Raw genomic sequence first — 20800 nt, forward strand, 5'->3', positions numbered from 1 at the left:
GGAGGTGATGGAATTCCAGTGGAGCAATTTCAAATCCTGAAAGATGATGCTGTGAAAGTGCTACACTCAATATGCCAGCAAATTTGGAAAACTCAGCAGTGGCCACAGGACTGGAAAAGGTCAGTTTTCATTCCAATCCCAAGGAAAGGAAATGCCGAAGAATGCTCAAACTATCGCACAATTGCACTCATCTCACACGCTAGTAAAGAGATGCTCAAAATTCTCCAAGCCAGGCTTCAGCAATATGTGAACCATGAACTTCCGAATGCTCAAGCTGGTTTTAGAAAAAGCAGAGGAACCAGAGATCAAATTGCCCACATCTGCTGGATCATTGTAAAAGCAAGAGAGTTCCAGAAAAACATCTATTTCTGCTTTATTGACTATGCCAAAGCCTTTGACTGTGTGGATCACAATAAACTGTGGAAAATTCTGAAAGAGATGGGAATACCAGACCACCTGACCTGCCTCTTGAGAAACCTATATGCAGGTCAGGAAGCAATAGTTAGAACTGGACATGGAACAACAGACTGGTTCCAAATAGGAAAAGGAGTACGTCAAGGCTGTATATTGTCACCCTGCTTATTAACTTATATGCAGAGTACATCATGAGTAACACTGGGCTGGATGAAGCACAAGCTGGAATCAAGATTGCCGGGAGAAATATCAATAACCTCAGATATGCAGATGACACCACCCTTATGGCAGAAAGTGAAGAAGAACTAAAGAGCCTCTTGATGGAAGTGAAAGAGGAGAGTGAAAAAGTTAGCTTAAGCTCAACATTCAGAAAACTAAGATCATGGCTTCCTGTCCCATCACTTCATGGGAAATAGATGGGGAAACAGTGGCTGACTATTTTTCTGGGCTCCAAGATCACCGCAGATGGTGACTACGGCCATGAAATTAAAAGACACTTACTCCTTGGAAGGAAAGTTATGACCAACCTAGACAGCATATTAAAAAGCAGAGACATTATTTTGTCAAAAAAAGTCCATCTAGTCAAGGTTATGGTTTTCCCAGTGGTCATGTGTGGATGTGAGAGTTGGACTATAAAGAAAGTTGAGCGCCGAAGAATTGATGCTTTTGAACTGTGGTGTTGGAGAAGACTCTTGAGAGTCCCTTGGACTGCAAGGGGATCCAACCAGTCCATCCTAAAGATCAGTCCTGGGTGTCCACTGGTAAGACTGATGCTGAAGCTGAAACTCCAATACTTTGGCCACCTGATGTGGAAAGCTGACTCATTTGAAAAGACCCTGATGCTGGGAAAGATTGAGGGTAGGAGGAGAAGGGGACGACAGAAGATGAGATGGTTGGATGGCATCACTGACTCAATGGACGTGGGTTTGGGTGGACTCCGGGAGTTGGTGATGGACAGGGAGGCCTGGCGTGCTGCGGTTCATGGGGTCGCAAAGAGTCGGACACGAGTGAGCAACTGAACTGAACTGAGTCCATTGATGGAACTAGGGTTGTTCTGACCCTAGAATATGGTCATTCAAATCAGCAGAAGAGACACTTCACACAGAAAACATTGCCCTTTTGCAATAGAGATGCTGCAGCAAATCTGTGGGGGAAAGAAGGGATTGTTAATAATAGTACTGAGAGTGTTGGAAACTATTTGGGGAAGAATATGTATGACCTTACGGCACCCTATGCCCCAGATAAATCCCAGACGGAATAAGAGATGCTTTGAGCAAGTAAATCCGTGAAACACCCGCTGAGGGGGTGGGCGGGTCTGGTTGTGCAGGACCCCACAGCATGACAGGGCCAGGCTGAGCGTAGGGGGCAGTCTTACCTCCTGCAGGTAAGTGCCTCGGTCACCCGAGCTGGACGACCCTCTGTCCACGCATCAGGCTGTAAAGATGATTGTGTGCTTTACCGCGGTCATCTCACACTCCCCATCTGTTCCGGGGCAAGGCACAGAGGTGACGCCTGTGTCACCACAGTCCGCATGGCTCCCAACCTGCACGTCCATTACTAGAAGTGATCGGGTGTCACTTCCACCTTCTTAAAGCATGATGTGTCCCCATTATGGTGGAATTAAAAATCACATGGTCCAAAGACTCATCACATCAGAAATGCCTCATCACATCAGAAATGCTTGCCACAGAGTACTGTGATGAAACAGAACACAGGCCTCGCCACGGTCCTGACACCCGTGCGCTCGTGGGGATTGTCTGTTGCCAGTTTTCTGCTTCGTGTCTTTCTGTGTTTTCCAAATCTCCCACCATGAACATGTGTTATTTTTATCATCCTAAAAAGAAACAGGCAGCATATTTTTAAAAATTGCCCCACTGGGGAGCAATCCGACGATGAGGATCTGTTGAGCCCCTGGTTTCGAGTTTCCCAAACTGACCTGTCATCTGAGGCGCTGGGTCCCCGTAGGGCGTCCATTCTTGGCGCCCTGTGCTGTACACAAGACGGGGGGCGGGGAGCTGCCCGTGACCCTGGCCTGTCATCAGCATCGCCTGTCCTGTCTCCTGCGGCCCAAGTCAGGGGTGCATTAACCCTTCGTGCTCTGCCTGCAAACAAAGTGGGGGCTGGGGTCGGGAGGCAAAACCAATGCCTCTGTTTCCCCTCCAGCGCCTTCTCCGGGAGGGCCCTGGACACAGCAAGAGCTGGAGACATCCATGAAGCCCCCGGGAGGAAGGCTGATGCTAAGGAAGCCTAGGGGGAACGGGATGGCCCTGGACACAGCAAGAGCTGGAGACATCCATGAAGCCCTGGGAGGAAGGCTGATGCTGAGGAAGCCTAGGGGGAACGGGATGGCCCTGGACACAGCAAGAGCTGGAGACATCCATGAAGCCCCGGGAGGAAGGCTGATGCTGAGGAAGCCTAGGGGGAACGGGATGGCCCTGGACACAGCAAGAGCTGGAGACATCCATGAAGCCCCCGGGAGGAAGGCTGATGCTGAGGAAGCCTAGGGGGAACGGGATGGCCCTGGACACAGCAAGAGCTGGAGACATCCATGAAGCCCCCGGGAGGAAGGCTGATGCTGAGGAAGCCTAGGGGGAAGTCCTGGGGCTCTGGGGAAGGGGCAGGACCTTGGGCTGGACTGGGCTATGACTGGGCAAGGCTGAACTGGGATATGACTGGGCTGGACTGGGCTGAGCTGGGTTGGGCTATGACTGGGCTGGCCTGGGCTGGGCTAAATTGGGATATGACTGGACTGGGCTGAGCTGGGCTGGACTGAACTAGGATATGACTGGTCTGGACTAGGCTGGGCTGGGCTGAACTGGGCTAGACTGAATTGGGATATGACTGGGCTAGACTGAACTGTGATGTGACTGGGCTGGACTGAAGTGGGTTATGACTGGGTTGGACTGGGCTGAGCTGGGCTGGACTGAACTGGGATATGGCTGGGCTGGCCTGGACTGGGCTAAACTGGGATATGACTGGACTGGGCTGAGCTGGGCTATGACTGGGCTGAGCTGGGCTAGGATATGACTGATCTGGCTGGACTGGGCTGTGGAGGGAAGCTCGGACTCAGGACACCTGTGAGTGAGCAGCGTGTGGGAGGCCCCGAGAGCGTGTGGTTGGGCAGGTGATCCCTGCAGTGTCTGTGTGATGACCACACTCCCACATTAGAGCAGAGACTGGGGCCGGCTCACAACCAGCGCCTCAGCAGGAAGCTGGGCCAGCTGCCACGTCCCCGGGAGGAGACAGCTGTCCCAAACCCGCGCTGTCCTGACACCCAGACACCCTGGGGAAATTCCCTTACCTTGCCAGGAGTGGGGCCCGTCACCCTGGTGCCCCCAGGCCCCTCTGTCCTGTAAGAGCACCAGCCAGTCCCCAGTGGGCTTTGGGAGGCCGGTCAGCCTTGGCCACCTGACTCCTCCACGTCCCAGCACACCTTGAAACTGGTTGTACTGGTGAGGCCCAAGCGGGTACAAGACGGAGGGGCTGACAGGCAGAGCCCCCCAGCGGGCCTCCCTGGTGCCTGTAGGCCTGGGGCTGGAAACATCCCTCTGCCCCCTGGCATGAGAGATGCCCCCCTCTGCCCCTGGCATGAGAGATGCCCCCTCTGCCCCCTGGCGGAGATGCCTTGCATGCCCTCCACTCACCCCAGACTCAGTCGGGGCCTGTGACTCCAGAACCTGCAGAGATCCAGGTGTCAGGAGTTCCCCTGTGACTGCCGTGAACCAGGCCTCCCAGGAGGTCACGAGCCTCTGCAGCTGTATTTTTAGACCATCCCATTTCTTAGCCTTCCTGGGCATCACTACTAACGAAGACATCAGGGCAGGCCCAAGGCCAAGGCCACGATACAAACACAGAGCCTCGGGACCGCGCACCCCCGTCACCAGCCTGGGAGGCGCCTCTCTGAGCCCCTCCTTTACCACCAAGACTTCCCAGCACCAGGGACCCCAGGTCTTGAAAGTCTTTGCTGAGCAACCCCCATTTCCTCACCATGGTCACTTTTTCCCATGTGATGGAAAATAAGAGGCCACATGCGCCCCTGTCAATAACCACAGGAAAGCTGGTATGTGCCGGGCCCTTATGACACCCTGGCCCTGAACTGAGGGCTCTGTGTGGCCCCTGAGTCCCCAGCTCGGGCTTCACTGTGCCCCTCTTGCCAATGAGAAAACACAGAAGTGAGAGACCCAACACTCCTCACTGGGAGTAAGGGGTAAGCCCAGACGTGCCACTCCCCGGGTGCTTGCTGCTGTCTGTCCTGGCCCAGGGGTCACAGGAGGCTCCCGGCCAGCATGGTCATTCAGAGAGGACAAGCAGAGAGGAGCTGTCACTCCTCTCCTTCCCTTACTGGCCACCCCCCTCCCACCAGATGCTGACAGAGACTAAAAATACCCTTCTGTCCCCACGTGGCTGCCAGCCCAGCCCAGCCCAGCCTGGCCCCGTCATATCCCAGCAGATCCTCCATGCCCCTTGGCCGGCTGGGCAGTCGTGTTCTCCAGCCTGAGTTCTGAGACAAGGTCTCAAAGACCCACTGAGAGGTAGGATTGGGGGCAGCCGGAAGGGGGAGGTGAGGACCGGGGCTGGGACCAGCAGGGGAAGGGGAGTTACAGTGGACAGCCCAGTGGGCCTGGAGATCCCAGCCCTGAGTGCTTTGCGGAGAGACCCGCACACAGCCTAGACCCAGCCCCAGGGGGCTGGGGTGGGGGCTCAGCGGGGCTGCTTCCCTTCAGGTCTTTCTGGAGAAGTGGGGGGCAGGCTGGACCGAAGCTGGGGCTTCGGTGTCCAGCCCCAGCCAGGGCTGGACTGAGGCCCTTTGTTGTCCTGCCCGCTCTGCCCTCCTCACTCCTGGCCTGGCAGGCACTGGGCAGGGGGCTCTGAGCCCCCTGGAAGCCTCGGCCCCCGGTGAGGACTGCAGGGAGGCAGGTGTCAGCAGATGACCTGAGGCTCCCCGGGAAGGTGCCAGGCGCTCCCGCCCACTGGCCTCCGGCTGCCTGGGGCAGTGGCCGCCTGGCTAATCTCCTGCGCTCCCCTGAGAGGGACGCGCTGCCTTCCCCCGAGCCAGAGGGCCTTGCAGGGAGGGGGTGAGGCAGGCTGGACGCCCACCAGGGCCCTGGACCCATCCTGACCCAGCGGAGCCCAGGCAGGTTCTTGGGCCTCCGGGTGGGTTCTCTGTGTGCCTCCCTGCTCAAGTTCCCGCCACCGGCACGGGACCTGGGGCGTCCACAGGGCAAGTTCTCCTTATGGGAGCTTTGGGGCTTTGTCGTTTCGATGGCACTGGGTGGACCCGGCATTTTGCACTGGCCTTTGCTTTGTTGGCTGCTAAGGCGCCCCCTGGTGGACCCACAGCATCTCAGGGTACAGCTTCTTGCTCTGTGGTCACTCAGGGGAAGACAAGCTGTGCAGAACTTTCTTTTTTCTGGGGCGGTTTTCTTAGGGCAAAAATATCAGAAGATCGTAAGGAAATATGTGCATAATTAAATTAGCCCAGAAGTGCGTTCGCTGGATCAGGCGATTCGAACTGAGATTGCTCTCTTGTGGTTGCTTGTCTTCGCCAACCTACATCCAGTGTCATAACCTGGGGGGTCCGGGGGCCCAGGACCCCCGAGCTGTGTAGTCTTGGATGAGGGCCTTGAGCCTCTTTTTGCCTCTGTTTCCCCACCTTTAAAGGGGCGGGAACAGCGACCGACGGCTGGCAGGGTTCCCATGAGGGCTGAATGACGAGTGTTTGTGCAAAATCCAGGATGGCCTGGTCTGAGGGGGGCACCGTGAGGGCACGGCTGATCCCCCAGCCCTTTCACCTCCAGCCTCTCAGTCTGCAGATGACAAGGCTGGGACCAGAGAGGGGCGTGGCTCACTCAAGGTCACCCAGAAAGGTCATGGCAGCTGAGGTTCCCTGTAACCGCAGGCCAGTAAGGACCCATGGGGCTGAAACTATTTAAATGCAGATGCCCTTCCCAGCAAGGGGGGATCTGGGAGTAGAGGAGGCCACTAGGAGGGTTGGGGGTGGCTCTGTTTCACACAGTCCAGAGGTGCAGAGAGGGGCTGAGGCTTGGTTCTCTTGCTGGCCCATCCTGCCCTGATTGCCTAGGCTCTCTGAGCCTCAACCGCCTCACCTGGGAAAGACAACGCCTCCGGCTCCCAGGGCCTCGGGGCTGGTTTAGGTGAGAGGCTGGGCGAAGCACTTCACGTGTGGTTGATGCTCAGACGGGTCAGCCTGACAGGTGACTCGGGCCAACGAGACAGTCCCCCTGGCTGACCGTGCTGGCTCCTCTCCCCAGGAGCCCGCGCGCGGACGCCCGTGAGTAGGTGAACCTCACTGTCATGGTGCGGAACGTGGACGACCTGGACTTCCACCTGCCCTCGCATGCCCAGGACGTGCTGGACGGTCTGCAGCGGCTGCGCTCCCAGCCCAAGCTGGTGGACCTCACGCTGCTGGTGGGCGGCCGGGAGCTGCCCTGCCACCGCGGGCTCCTGGCCCTGAGCAGCCCTTACTTCCACGCCATGTTCGCGGGAGACTTCGCGGAGAGCTTCTCAGCGCGCGTGGAGCTGCGGGACGTGGAGCCCGCTGTGGTGGCGCAGCTGGTGGACTTCGTGTACACGGGCCGGCTGACCGTCACCCAGGGCAACGTGGAGGCGCTGACCCGCACGGCCGCACGCCTGCACTTCCCCGCGGTGCAGAAGGTCTGCGGCCGCTACCTGCAGCAGCAGCTCGACGCCTCCAACTGTCTGGGCATCTGCGAGTTTGGGGAACAGCAGGGGCTGCTGGGCGTGGCCGCCAAGGCCTGGGCCTTCCTGCGGGAGAACTTCGAGGCCGTGGCCCGGGAGGACGAGTTCCTGCAGCTGTCCCAGGAGCGGCTGGCCGCCTGCCTGGCCAGTGACCTGCTGCAGGTGCAGCCGGAGCAGAGCCGGCTGGAGGCACTGCTGCGCTGGGTACGCCACGACCCCCAGGTCCGGGCCGCCCACCTGCCCGAGCTGCTCAGCCTGGTGCACCTGGACGCCGTGCCCAGGCCCCACGTGCAGCAGCTGCTGGCCTCGGAGCCGCTGATCCGGGAGTCGGAGGCCTGTCGGGAGGCCTTGGCCCAGGGCCACGAGGGGGTGAGTGACAGGTGGGGAGCAGGGAGAGGAGCCCCGAAACCCCACCCGCACGGGGACAGACGGGATGGAGTGTGCAACCCCGCCTCCCTGGGGTCGGTTCACTTCCCAAGTACAGACTGCGCCCCTGTGTGTGCCACTTCCTGCCCGTGAGGACAGGGGACCCAGAAGTGGTCATCCCTAGCCCACAGCTTGGCGGGAAAACCCCCTGGAAACACACCCAAGGCACATGAGAAAGGCCATGCTGGACTTTGGGTGTCCTCACAGGGGCAGGCAGTCAGGGAAAGCTGCCTGGAGGAGGCAGCATCTGAGCTGGGCTTTAGAGGAAAGATAGGAGCCCGGCAGGGTTAAGTAAGCCAGGAAGAGCGCACAGCTTGTACAGAGGCGAGGAGCACGGACAGGCGTGGCAGCCGGCCACCACCTGACCTTCGGAAGCTGCTCAAGCGTTTATGGGATGCAATTTCCTATCTGGGCTGGCGGTGGGCCTGGTGAGAGGGCAAGTTCTTAATTGACAGGCCAGGGTGTGACTGAGGCAAGGAGCTGAAGTCTGTCTGCTCCCAGGCAGCTGGCTCAGGGCTTTGCTCAGAAGAACCTGTTAGGAGCCAACTCTGGGGACAAAGATGTGGCTCAGGCCAGCGGTGGGGGGTGTGGTGGAAAATACTGGCCACTCTGCATCCACACCACCGGCCTGCCGGGTACAGGGTGCAGCCGCTGGCCACCCGCACACGAGGTGGTCACCCTGTAGGTGCTGGAGGTGGGACGTCAGGACACTTGAGGGTGGGTCAGAGAGGCAGTGGGACTCTGGGATCCAGGGAGCTCTCACCCAGCAAGAAACATTTCAGCATTTCCTGCCATCCAGGGCCATCCTATGTGGCCACCCCGGCTGGCACAGGGGAGCTGGGCTCCCAGGGGGTGGGGAGCCTACCTGGGGGTCTGGGGACAGGGTCTGGGGGTTGGTTCCAAAGGTGGTGCAGAAACAACTCTGTTCGGCGGGGCAGGGGCTGGAGAGCGGCTGGGAGGGAGCAGGCCTCGCGCTCAGGCCCACGAGGACCCGGCTGCCACCTGTCCAGGTTCAGAGCGCTTGCCATCACCAGCCCATGGCAGCCATTGCATGTGGACGTGTATGCACACACACTCATGCACAAGCCCACACAGGCACGCACACGCTGCAGCTCGCCCCACCCCACGCATGTGCACTGACGCAGGGCCACACTGTGGACCCACAGCAGCTCCCAAATGCCCAGGCCACGGCCAGCCTCCGCACCCGGGCCCCTCTGACCAAGGATAGGGCCTGCCCCTAACCCCAGCCCCCTGGCCCCACAGGCACTGCTGGCCCTCCCGCAGAAGCTGGAGGAGGTCCTGGTGGTGGTGGGCGGGCGGGCGCTGGAGGAGGAGGAGGAGGGAGCTGAGGAGCTCGCCCCCCTGGCCGGGAACTTCGCCTTCTACCACACCAAGGCCAGTGAGTACCCTGAGGGCCCCACAGCCCCGACGCAGGGCGCCCTCCGTCCTTGAGGTGGGGGGGTTGCAGAGGAGCCCAGGCCCCAGCAGGGGAGGGAGGTGGACTGCGGGGGGGCCCTGCGAACCCCTCTGCCTCCAGCCGCAGCCCTAACTCTGGGGTTCCACGCGCTGGGGCCTGGGGAAAGCGTCCCCTGCCCAGACTGCCTGGTGTGGCAAAGTGGCCACTGGCCTGGGCGGGAGGGCCAGCTGGCAGCTGCTTCCCCTTGGCGCTTTTCCTCTGTCTGCCTAACGGGGCCTCAGTCCTGAGGAGCACAGGGAGCTGGGGGTGCGGACAGCCTGGGGTGCAACAGCTCAGGATCAGGGTGGGCCCAGTGGGGTCCCGATTCCCGCCTTTGAGCGGGTCACTTTGCCTCCTTGAGCCTCAGTTTCCTCATCTGTGAAATGGCCTTTGTAATGAGGAGTCAGTGTGAAGAAAGGGGGCCAGGCCTGCCTCTCCTGCCCAGGAGCCCCTTCACAGGTCCCCCCCCCCACCGGAAAGGAGGGGTGAGAGGGCAGCAGGGCTCTGGGGGGAGGGGGGCCACGCCAGCCCCGGGAAATTCTTGGAAAGCACTGGTTCGCTGGCCGCCGTCCTGGGGCTGCTGGGCAGGGGGCCATCACCCCGTGGCGTCAGCGGCTGGCGGGCTCCAGGAAGCCAGGGCTGACGGGGGGGATTTGTGGGCTGACGTCAGCAGATGAATTGGGAGCAGCTGTCCCTGAGACCCCGGGGGGGGAGGGCGGCGGCAGGGAGGCTGGCAGGCAAAGGCCTGGTGTCCCCACCCTGGGGTGACACAGACATGAGTCAGGGGGACACACAGTCCCTGCCTAGCGGGGGTTCCGCATGTCCTGAAAACCACTGTACAGTTGTAAACAGTAAACAGGAATCCTCCTGGGGACATCCCAGAGGCCGGTGTCTCCCACAGCCTTCCACAAACACCCAAAATGTGTCCATAGAGAGGACTAAACATTCCCATTTTTATTGCTCGTTTTGGTTTTTTTCAAAGTCAATCTCTTGCTCTTGTAGCTTCGTGAAGGCAGATCCATTGCTGCCTCATGCAGTGGTGTGGGCATTGCTCTGTCTCACCTCAGGGGCATTAATTCTCACAGCCACCGTCAGCTGGGCAGCTGCCGTGTGACGGCCGCATCTCCCACAGTCCCCACCCACCAGGAGAGAGATTAGCCCCATTCTACAGATGAGGAAACTGAGGCTGGGCTTTGTCTGAGGCCACGGCACTGGAGCAGGGGCACGGGGGTTGGGACCCACTCTGCCAGCTGCATGGCCGCGTCTGGTCCCCTCCCTGCTGCCCGTGGGCCCAGAAGGTGCTCGGGGTGAGCGAAAAGACAAGAAGCGAGTGAATGAAAGATGCTTGTGTTATAACCCACCTGTGGCTTAGTGATCAGGCCCCTTAACCCCTCCTCCACCTGATTGGGGTGGGAGCTGACTAGGGGCCAAAAAGTCCATCGGGGTTGGTAGGATCAGCTGCAGGGTGAGGGTGAGAGCCAGCCCCTGGAGCCTGGGCCCCTTCTCTGCACACCCAGGGTGCCAGGCCCCAAGGGTGGCATGGGAGCCAGGGACCCCCTGGAGCCAAGCCCGGGGCAGCAGGGGCAGCCGGGGCCATGTTGAACCCACACCACTGGGTATCCTTCCCCACCTCTGCACCCAGCTGAGTCCAGCCTCTGCCCCCCACCGGTGAGGGGACATTTCTGCCCCCCTCAAGCGGAAAGGCGCAGAGCAGGAAGGGGGCCCCCACAGTAAGCCCTGCCACCCTGACACTCCCCTGTCTTCTGCCAGAGAGGTGGATGGCCCTCCCAGACTTCCCCGACCACCACAAGTGGGGCTTCTCGCTGGCGGCGCTCAACAACGACGTCTACGTGACAGGTGGGCGGCGGGGGGGGCGTGGGGGGCGGGGGCCGTGTCCTGAGCCCCGAGGCTGAGCCCTGAATGCCATGCTCGGATCACTGGCCATTTGGTCAAGACTCTCCCAGACCTTTCCATCCTACAGAAACAAGGAAATGTCATGTCAAGTCCACGGGTCCACACGCCGGCACAGGGGAGCGTCACGGGCTCTGTCCTGCAGCCAGGGTCTCCCCAGGAGGAAGCATGTGAAGGAGGGGGGTGTCCCTCTGCTCTTATATCTTGGAAGTTGGGGGGGGGTGCAGTCCTCAGGAGGATTGGTTGAGAAAAAAGTTTCACTGATGGAGGTCTGAGAGGCTGTCCCGCTTGTTCATGTGGTGTGGAGGGGTCTCTGCAGGTCACAGGGCTAGACTGTGCCACCGCGGTCACCACCCCCCTACCCAGGGTCCCGCAGGACGGAGGCCTGGCACCGAGGAGGGGGCAGGAGCCCTGGTGCTCAGTCCCCGCCCGCCCGGAGGTCCCAGGCCAGTGGGCGCCCGCGTAGACAGAGCCTCTCTCGTAGGGGGCTCTCGGGGTTCCAGGACGGACGCGTGGTCCACCACGCAGGCCTGGTGCTTCCCCCTGAAGGAGGCCGCCTGGAGGCCGGTGGCGCCCATGCTGAAGGCCCGCACCAACCACGCCAGCGCCGCGCTCAACGGGGAGATCTACGCGGTCGGCGGTAAGGCCCCTCCCCGCGCCCCGCCCCCTGCCGCCGCGCCCCGCCCCCGGGCATCCTGGGGTGCGGCTCAGGCAGGAGTCTCAGGGCCCAGCTCCAGGCTGCTTCCATGTTTTCTGGGACGCAGAGAACAGGACAAGGAGTCAGTCCCCCAACCCTGTGAAGAGCCAGGGTCTCAGCTGCCTATGGGGATGGCCACGCTCACCCCAGGACCAGGGCTCGGCCCTCAGCTCGGGGTCACCTCCTCGGTGACGTCCCTGGGGCGAGGGGACCCACGGGGCACCCTTTCGCTGTCACCTGGGCTCCAGACACCCCCGGCCTGAGCTCAGGGCCCACCGTGTCCCCCCTGCACCCCAGAGGCGCTGCGAGGAGTCGCCCTGGGGATGCTGACAGATGAATAGTGAACGACGCAGCAGGCGGCTGAGCAAGTGTCCCACGGCCTCCGGAGGTGACAGCTGGCCCTAGCGCCATCCCCGGAGCCCCACCTGTCCCGGGGACCCCCTTTCCCTCAGTGGCTTCCGTGTCCCCCACCCGAGGACAGAGGGCTTGCACAGGGTACAAGGCAGCTTGGGGCCCAGGCTCTCAGAGCCCGAGGTGGGTTCCAGGTGGGTGCCCACCCACGCTGGTGTGCGTCACCATCACACCCAGGCGGTCCAGGGCTGGGACACTGCGTGCGTGCTAAGTCGCTCGGTCGTGTCCGACTCTGCGACCCCAAGGACTGCAGCCCGCCAGGTTCCTCTGTTCATGGAACTCTCCAAGCAAGAATGCTGGAGTGGGTTGCCATGCCCTCCTCCAGGGGATCTTCCCAACCCAGGGATGGAGCCCACGTCTCTTTGCATTGGCAGGCGGGTTCTTTTCCACTAGCACCATATGGGAGGGGCTGGGTGAGGGGCTGCCTAAAAGTCCCCCCGAGAATGACTTTCTCCATCCCAGGAAGGGCCTCCGCCGTGTGAAGGGCCTGGAGATGGCAGCCTCCCGGGACCCCCACAGGCACCTCTCCAGTCACCCTGGGCTCTGAAGGGCTCAGAGCACCTGGGCCTCACCGGGAGGCCCCATCACCCACTCCGAAGTCAGGCATCCCTGGTCCAGGAGCCCACTCCCATGCCACTTCTTGGCGAGTGGCCTTGGACAGACACTCTCCCTTCTCTGAGCTCTGCTGCCCTCTCTGTAAAATGGGGCACATCCCTGCCTCTCAGGCTTCCCAGGTGGCTCGGTGGGCAGAGCATCTGCCTGCAAGGCAGGAGATGCTGGTTTGAACCCTGGGTCAGAAACATCCCCTGGAGGAGGGCATGACAACTCGCTTGAGTATTCTTGCCTGGAAAACCGCATAAACAGGGAAGCCTGGTGTGCTGCAGTCCGTGGGGTCTCAAAGAGTCGGGCACAACTGAAGCCACGGACCACACACGCATGCCCGCATGTACCTGCCTCTCCGAGCTGTGCCCACCTCCCCCTGCCCTTGTCCCCCTGGGCACCCAGGGCAGCCCCTGCAGCCTCTGCAGAGCCTCAGACCCTGTGTTTCCAGGAACCTTCCTCGTCCTAGGCCCCTGCAGCCCTAACGCTACCCTTGGCCCCGCAGGCACCACTCTGGATGTGGTGGAGGTGGAGAGCTATGACCCCTTCACGGACACCTGGACGCCCATCCGCCCAGCCCTCAAGTATGTCAGCAACTTCTCCGCAGCCGGCTGCGGGGGCCGGCTCTACCTGGTGGGCTCCAGTGCTTGCAAGTACAATGCCCTGGCTCTGCAATGCTACAACCCGGTCACAGGTGTGGAGGGGGACAGGGGGTGTGGCTGGGGCTGGGGGCGGCCCGCGGGGCCAAGAGGGTGGGCACAGGTGGCCTCAGGGCCCCTCTGCAAGGCTGTGACCCTGTCTCAGCCGCTGGGTGGGTTGGGGGGCCCCGGGGATAGGTGTGGCCAACAGGGTCAGGGAGCGGGCAGCCGCAGGCCTCTTACAAAGGGTCACGGCCCCCCTTACCCCAGTGATGGATGGGGCGGTGGAGGAAGGCAGGGGCCCACAGGGTTCACCGGCACAGAGCCACAGCCCCCCACAGTCTAGAGGTGTTGGGGCTGGGGGCACAGTGGCAGGTGGGGGGGACCAGGAAGCCCTGCCCCAGGTCCTAAACCTGTCTGGCTGCTGGCTCTGCCTGGAGCCAGCCTTGTGGGGAGGGGCAGCGGGCCTGGACCCCCAAGGCCTGGCGGACACCAGCTCGGGCTCTAGGGTCGGGGTCAGAGCTTGGGCCCCGATCTGAGGATACAGGGCTCGCACAAAGCACCTCCTTCCTGGCATGGGCCAGGCCTGAGAGGCAGTGAGTCGAGAGGGAGTGAGTCCCTGGCCTCTGGGGGTGATCAAGCCGGGGATGGGGGTTCTTGAGCTGTTTCAGGGGGAAGGAGCCAACTCTCTGTCTCTCCCTTGGGGCAGCCCCTCCGGTCCATCCTCTGGACAGTGAGGCTGAGGATCCCATGAGACGGACCAGGCCCAGGGTCGGGTGGGGGCCCCGGGTACCGGACCGAGGGGCCAGCAGGATGGAGGCAGAGGCCCGGGGCACCCACTCAGGCCAAGGCCTCTGGATGCCTCATAGCCCCTCCTGAGGACCCGAGAATGAGGCTCCTGGGGACCCTGCCCTCCCCCTGAGCAGGAGTGGGGCTCAGTGGGGTGCCCCCACCCGCACGGCAGGGCAGGAGGCTCAGAGGGCCTCCCCAGTGACGTGGGCGGGCGTGTGTCCGCAGACGCCTGGAGCGTGATCGCCTCGCCCTTCCTCCCCAAGTACCTGTCGTCTCCACGCTGCGCTGCCCTGCACGGGGCACTCTACCTGGTGGGGGACAACACCAAGAAGGTCTACGTGTATGACCCCGGGGCCAACCTGTGGCAGAAGGTGAGCCACCCCCCACCCCGGAAAGAGCAGGCCTGGGCTGTGGGCCCCCCTGGGGCAGGGAGCAGGGGACGGGGCCTGCAGACGCAAGGGCCCAGAGCACCCCCCTCCCGAGGACCTGGGGCCGCTGGTCACTGCAGATGCTCTGTCCCCAACACACAGAGAAACCTGTCCTCCTCCTCAAGGGGGCAGAACCAGGCTTGGCCAGGGGCGCTCCAGGGCCGGTAAGCTCAGAGAGAGCTCCTCCTCCCTGCCGCAGACCAGGCCCACGAGGACTGAGTCCCCTACCCCTGGGATGATCAAGCCAGGGAGGGGGTTCTTGAGCTGTTTCAGGGGCAAGGAGCCAGCCCTTGGCCCCCCAAACGCACCCCCATTCCTTCTATTGCCCCTTCCTCCACCACTCCAGGGCAGGGGCCGGGGGCTTGTGGGGGCACCAAAGCCCTGGCCTCTCTCCGCGTTTCTTCCCGAGAAGGAGGAGGGACAGTGCCCAGAGCCCACAGCGGCCTCTGCTAGCTGGGCCAGCCGGGCAACAGGGGGCCTCTGTGATCCGCTGACCGCAGCTGTCCCCTGGCGTCAGTGCTCAGCTGACCGGAGGCCCCCATGACAGCAGCACAGCAGGTGCAGGGCCGGCCCTGCCAGGCTCTGTCCCTGGGGCCCGCCGCCCGGGGCTGGCCCGGGCTCCTGGCCGCAGGGCTGGACGTTGTCCTCTGAAGGCCTGGAGGTCTGCCGCCTGTTCCCGTCTCCACCTGGAGGGGGCCTCCCCTTCCTGCCCTCCCAGGCTCTTCGGGACGGGCGCACACCTCTCCCCTGGCCCGGGGAAAGCTATGAGCCCTCAGCCTGCTAGCCCCCGGCCAGGGCACCCCTGAGGACCCGGGCTGAGTCGAGGGCAGAGCGATGAGTCCCCCGGGGCATCCATCAGGGCGGAGGCCACACTGTGTCCTCGAGACAGACAGAGAGTCAGAGCCCAGCCTGCATCTTGGGAGCGAGGCCCGGGCCCCCCTCGATGCCCCAGGCTCAGATATGGGCAAACCCGGAGAGCAAGGGGTGGCTGGGAACGTTATCCCTGGAGGAGCGGGGTCTCCCTGTGAAGGAAGAATCTCAGGGGTCCCCCGGGGGCAGCCAGGGTCAGGGCTGAGGCCCCAGGAGGCAGGTGGGGCACCTGGATGGGGGGTGGGGCGAGGTGCCCCCACCCTGAGGCCCGGGTGCTGAGAGGAGGCAGGTGGGGCACCTGGATGGGGGGTGGGGTGAGGTGCCCCCACCCTGAGGCCCGGGCGCTGAGAGCAGACCGTCTGCAGGTGCAGCCCCTGCACAGCCTGCACGAGAACGGGGCCCTGGTGCCGCTGGGGGACGCGCTCTACGCCACGGGCGGCCGCTGGCAGGGCATGGCCGGGGACTACCGCGTGGAGATGGAGGCCTACGACCGCGGCCGGGACGCCTGGGTCCGCCTCGGCGCCATGCCCCGCCTCTGGCTCTACCACGGCGCGTCCGCCGTCTTCCTGGACGTCTCCAAGTGGACCCAGCCCTTCGGGCCCGCCCGAGCCCTGAGCCACCCCGCGGCGCCCCTGGAGCGGGCTGGTGGTGCCCCCACCCCAGGGGCACGGCCCCCTTCCAGTCTGGTTTGTCTGACGGCTCAGCGTCACCGGCCCCTCTGGGTCCAGGCTGGGCTGGGGCCACCGGGGACGACAGGGGCAGAGTCTTCGTCTCCGCAGCCACCACTCCAAACTCAGAGCTGACCAGCGACAGGGGCTGGGCCTCTGCAGGCCTGGAAGGATGGGGAGAAGCTGTGCTCCTGCTGTGGGGCGTCCGAGACCTCAGAGCAGGGAGCCGGGCCCCGGGGAGCAGCGTGAGAACTCGTGATCTGTCTGAGGACCGGCCGCTCCGTGTGTCCCTCGGGTGGCGGTCGGAGGGAGCCACACAGATGAGGGGGCCAGCGGGGGCCCTGGAAGCTGGGGGGCTGCTGAGGGCGGGTGGCACCAAGCAGAGGGCCCTGAGGTGGGGTCAGCGCCTGCCGTGGGGGGCCTGCTGCTATCTCACAGCTGTGTGACCCGCCCGGCCACCCCCCCCGCCCCAGTCTCAGGCACACAGGGTTGGCTTGGGAGGGGTCTCCCAGCCCCCAGGCTCACACTGGCACCTGGTTTCCAAAGGCTGCTTCTGGGGAAATAGAAGGCCCAGCTTGTTCCGGGTCAGCCCCCCAGGAGGCCAATGCCCGCAGAAACAAAGAAGGAAGGAGGCGAGGTGTGGGGGCTGGGAGAGACAGGCCTTCTGCTTGCTGGGGCGCGGGGGGCAGAGAGGGCGGCAAGGCTGCCCAGAGAGGGGGTCAAGAAGGGCCTCGGCTCCCCCCTTTCTTGGGGTGTGTGCTAAGTTGCTTAAGTCATGTCCAACTGTTTGCCACCCCCTGGACTAGCCTGCCAGGTTCCTCCGTCCATAGGCTCCTCCAGGCGAGAATATTGGAGTGGGTGGCCATCTCCTCCTCTGGGGGATCTTCCCGACCCAGGGATCGAACCCTTGTCTCTTACATCTTCTGCGTTGGCAGGCAGGTTCTTTATCACCAGGACCTAAATGAAGGCGCTTCGTCAGGAGGAAGGTCCCCAGAGGGGAGCTGGCGGGGCTGGTGTCCTGGGGCAGGTGTCCTGGTGTTCTGGGGATAGCTCCTGGGTGCTCCAGTGACTTGCCCTCAGGCGGCCTGCTGGGCAAAGAGGCCCAGCACGTGGACTGCCCAGAGTCCCCCAGGAAGCACTGGGGCCCCTCGCAGGGCAGGTTCAGGCCCCTGCTCCTCCTCACCCATCCTGAATGAGGCACCGCGTCTGTGGCCACTGGGATGATGGAGGCCCCTCACCGGGCCCTCCCGCCTCGACACAGGCTTGGTGGGGGTGCCCAGCCTGGCTGTATCCCCGGCGCCGACCTGCTGAGCCCTCGGGCAGCTCCCGACACCCTCCAAACTTGGGTTTCCTCTCCAGGGCCAGCCCGTGGGCTCCTCCAAGAGTCCCTCGGGGACCGCAGGGCCCCCGACATTGCTGATTCTGAGCATCGGGTTCCGGGTCCCTCTGGCTCCCATAGACCCAGGGCCACTTTGCTCCCAGACTGACTCCTGCCCATCTGTTCTGAGAGACCTGAGTGGGTCCCAGGATCCAGACAGAGTGGGGCATGCTGAGGGTCTGGTCCCAGAGGAATACGAGCCGCAGCCCTCAGGACACTTGGTCAGTCAGATGGTGGATGGGGCGGGTGAAACTGAAGACGGAGGTCTCTGGGATCCTCCCCGCTTTCTGTAAGAAAATCACCTGGAATATTTTTTAGATGCTGATCAAAGGTGCTATTTCAAAGACTCAGCATGTCACACTGGAGTTTTTTTCTGATCAAATACACGTAGTTGAAAATGTCCCAGGTGAATGCCTGCTCTCTGCTCCGCCCGCCTGCACGGGGCTCAGTACCTGGGGTGGGGGAGCACACCCCCTTGCAGGGCCTGGGGCTCCACTTTGGGGGGCCGGACTGCCTGAGCTGCCTCAGAGTGCCTGGATCTGGCCCCTCAAATTCAGTGATGGAAGAACTTGACGGGGGGCTGCATCTGAGGTGTGGGCTGGCTGAGGCGACTGAACGGGGGGCTCAAGGGGCTCCCAGGACCAACAGGGGGGAGTTAGCACCCCTCTGCCTCCAGGACCAAGCAGAGCAGAGGCAGAGCCCAGAGAGGGAGCTGGGGAGGGAGAGGGCACCTGGGGGCTCCATGACCTCAGGCCAACCCCAAGGCTTAGTCTGTTTCCTCATCTGCACAGTGGGGGCAACTACATGATTTGAGAGCCGGGTGATGTTGGGCATATGGCAAAGGCAGGCTGCCCACCACCCCCCACCCCTCCCCCGGAGGCCGCTCCACAGGCTGCTGAGGCTCCCGCGGTTCTGGGGGCAGAGGGAGCTGGGCTTCCCATGACTTCATCGGCAGAGGTCCTTCCTCTGCAGGAAGAGAAGCGAGTGGGAACAGCTTGGCTGCATCAGACCGCCGGGAAGCCAGGGCCAAGGCCGTGACCTGAGGGCCCAGGAATGAGGCTTGGATTTCCACCAGGCCTGAAGGCACAGGGTGGGTTGGGGCCACCCCACACACCGCCCGGCCCCCGCCTGCGGCCACCCCAGTGCCTCAGCCCTGGGATCCGTTACCTTGCCCACAGACGCCGCCCCCCTTTCTGTACCCACAGGACACTGCTGCCAGGGAGGGGCACACAGGGCCCCCAGAGCCCTATGTGGGGGGGTCCTTGGCCTGTGTAACGCTTTGCTAAGCTCGCCTCCCCTCCTTTGGGGCTCTTGTGGAGCTGTGAACCCCCCAGAAGCACACAGGGAGCCCCACATGGAGGCCCCAGCTCTCTGCACGCTCCCGCCCTGGGGCTGGGCCGAGTCGTCACCTCCAGAGAGCGTACAGAGGCCACTCGGCAGCGGAACAGATCTGATTTGGGTCCTCTGGCGGGTCCGTGACATCATGAGGATTGCTCACTGCTTGGGAAAATAACTGTTTTTCACATGGCAAAGGCTCTGGTCCTCACTGCTGACCGCACAAGGGCCAAGGCTCCCTACTGTGAGCTGGAACCGTATCACAAGACTATCCGAAGGATTGTGTGACCCAAACCTGGTCCCTCTGTCCCCGCTGTCCCCGGTATCCCCTAAGGTGACAGAGCCTGAGGCTCACCTTCCCAGGGCGCAGGACGCGACTAACAGCAGATGTGGTCCCGGGAGCAGCCGGCCTCACCTGAGCAGGGCACAGGCCAGCAACCCAGAAGTGGAGTCCCCAGGCAGCAGGCCTCCCTCTGGGGTGGCCCTTACCAGCCACCGAACCCCTAACAAGTGGGATCCCAGACGAGGGCTCGGGGCTGGCAGCTGTCATTGTGCCCATTGTACAGAGCAGCAAACTGAGGCTCTGAGGGATGCGTGTCTAAAGGCCCCGAATGGGCCTCCTCCAGAGCCACAGGGGGCTGTGTGAGGACCATCTTTGCCTAGCAGACGTGCGGCTGGGTCTGGCCAGGGCTCTGACTGTGCTCGGTCATGGCCTCCACAGCCCAGGGCCTCTGTCTTCAGGCAGGTCTGAGGGCCCCCTCCCCCCGACGACATGATGACCCGGAAGGCAGGCCAGCCGGCCTCGCTCACAGCTCCACGTAGCACCCTCTGGGGCTGCACCTCACTCACAGCAGGCCCTGAGGACACTCGTGCATTCACCCCAGCTCTTAGCCAAGGAGGCTGAGGCTCCCAGAAGCTCCTGGACAGCCCAGCCGCCTTCGGGCCCCTGCCACCATCCAGGGAAGGGAGAGCTCTGTGATGAGCTCCTGGTTCAAGAGAGGCAGCTGCGCGCATTGCCCCGGGCTTCGCTCACAGCCAGACCCCTGCAGGAAATGCCTAAGGGGCGCCCATCTCAGGGAAAAGACAGAGCCATAGCTCAGTACCCTTCCAGCTAATCATCAGAAACAGGAAGGACCTCGATGCAAAACGTGTGGCTGTGAAGATGGCACCATGCCCAGGGGGAAAGGGGTCCAGCCCGGCCCTAAGCCCAGGCTTAGGGTGCCTGGTGAGCCCCCAGCCGCACGGGCTGACCAGCTGGACCATGGGAAGTGAATGCGATGCTGGGTAAGGACAAGCCTCTTCAGAATCATGAAGGTACCACTCACAGAGCTGCACAGGCTGAGGACAGATGCCCCTCTCTGCCCCCAGACTGCGGGTTTCATCAATGAAAACACCCCACACTCGGCATCTCACGGTCTCAAAGTCTCCCCGCCAAAATGAAACAGAACAAAACTGTTAATATTTAATGCTGAAGCACACACCCAGCACACTCGCATGTCAGTACAAACTTTCAGTGCCTGGCTTTCTAATAGATGTGCCTGGGGGGCCAGAAGTGAGAAGCCACCCAAGAAATCCTGAATTCTCTGAAGGCCTTCCAGCAACACCATCTACAAATATTGGAGCAAATGCCTTTGTAACAAAACTACTGAATGGTTGTCAATGGAATAAGTTCATATACTTTATTGAATGCATATAATATAAACCAGTATTTCTCACATGTCTTCTTGCAAAGCTGCAATTTCTTTTTCTTTTTGTAAATTAATTTATTTTAATTGGAGGTTAATTACTTTACAATACTGTGGTGGTTTTTGCCATACATTGACATGAATCAGCCATGGGTGTACATGTGTTCCCCATCCTGAACCCCCCTCCCACCTCCCTCCCCATCCCATCCCTCAGGGTCATCCCAGTGCACCGGCCCTGAGCACCCTGTCTCATGCATTGAACCTGGACTGGCAATCTATTTCACATATGGTAATATACATGTTTCAATGTTATTCTCTCGAATCATCCCACCCTCGCCTTCTCCCACAGAATCCAAAAGTCTGTTCTTTAC

General features: G+C 62.0%; 1 protein-coding gene and 1 long non-coding RNA gene across 2 annotated transcripts; one reads left to right on the top strand and one right to left on the bottom strand.

Annotated features, from left to right (window-relative positions):
* Positions 1–11: 11 nt before the first annotated feature.
* On the bottom strand, positions 12–4656 carry LOC138987269 (uncharacterized). The gene is made up of 3 exons (XR_011463767.1): positions 2351–4656; positions 1790–2248; positions 12–1558 (listed from the first exon to the last, which is right to left on the bottom strand). It is a non-coding gene; the product is annotated as an uncharacterized lncRNA (long non-coding RNA).
* Positions 4657–4812: 156 nt separating this feature from the next.
* On the top strand, positions 4813–17811 carry KLHL30 (kelch like family member 30). The gene is made up of 8 exons (XM_070368607.1): positions 4813–4946; positions 6687–7503; positions 8824–8959; positions 10787–10873; positions 11412–11567; positions 13141–13329; positions 14291–14436; positions 15729–17811. The coding sequence occupies exons 2-8, from the start codon at positions 6730–6732 to the stop codon at positions 16164–16166; spliced, it is 1926 nt and encodes a 641-aa protein (XP_070224708.1). The 5' UTR covers positions 4813–4946; positions 6687–6729; the 3' UTR covers positions 16167–17811.
* The last annotated feature ends 2989 nt before the right edge of the window (positions 17812–20800 follow it).

The sequence above is a fragment of the Bos mutus genome, chromosome 3 (genome assembly GCF_027580195.1).
Source record: "Bos mutus isolate GX-2022 chromosome 3, NWIPB_WYAK_1.1, whole genome shotgun sequence".
Classification (NCBI taxonomy): domain Eukaryota; kingdom Metazoa; phylum Chordata; class Mammalia; order Artiodactyla; family Bovidae; genus Bos; species Bos mutus.

What these genes read in the sequence shown, in the direction of transcription:
- KLHL30 (XM_070368607.1), top strand. Translation starts at nt 6,730, where the DNA reads ATGGTGCGGAACGTGGACGACCTGGACTTCCACCTGCCCTCGCATGCC. An exon ending in CTTCTACCACACCAAGGCCA is followed by an intron (nt 8,960 to 10,786) that starts GTGAGTACCCTG and finishes GTCTTCTGCCAG; the next exon opens with AGAGGTGGATGGCCCTCCCA. An exon ending in GGGCCAACCTGTGGCAGAAG is followed by an intron (nt 14,437 to 15,728) that starts GTGAGCCACCCC and finishes GACCGTCTGCAG; the next exon opens with GTGCAGCCCCTGCACAGCCT.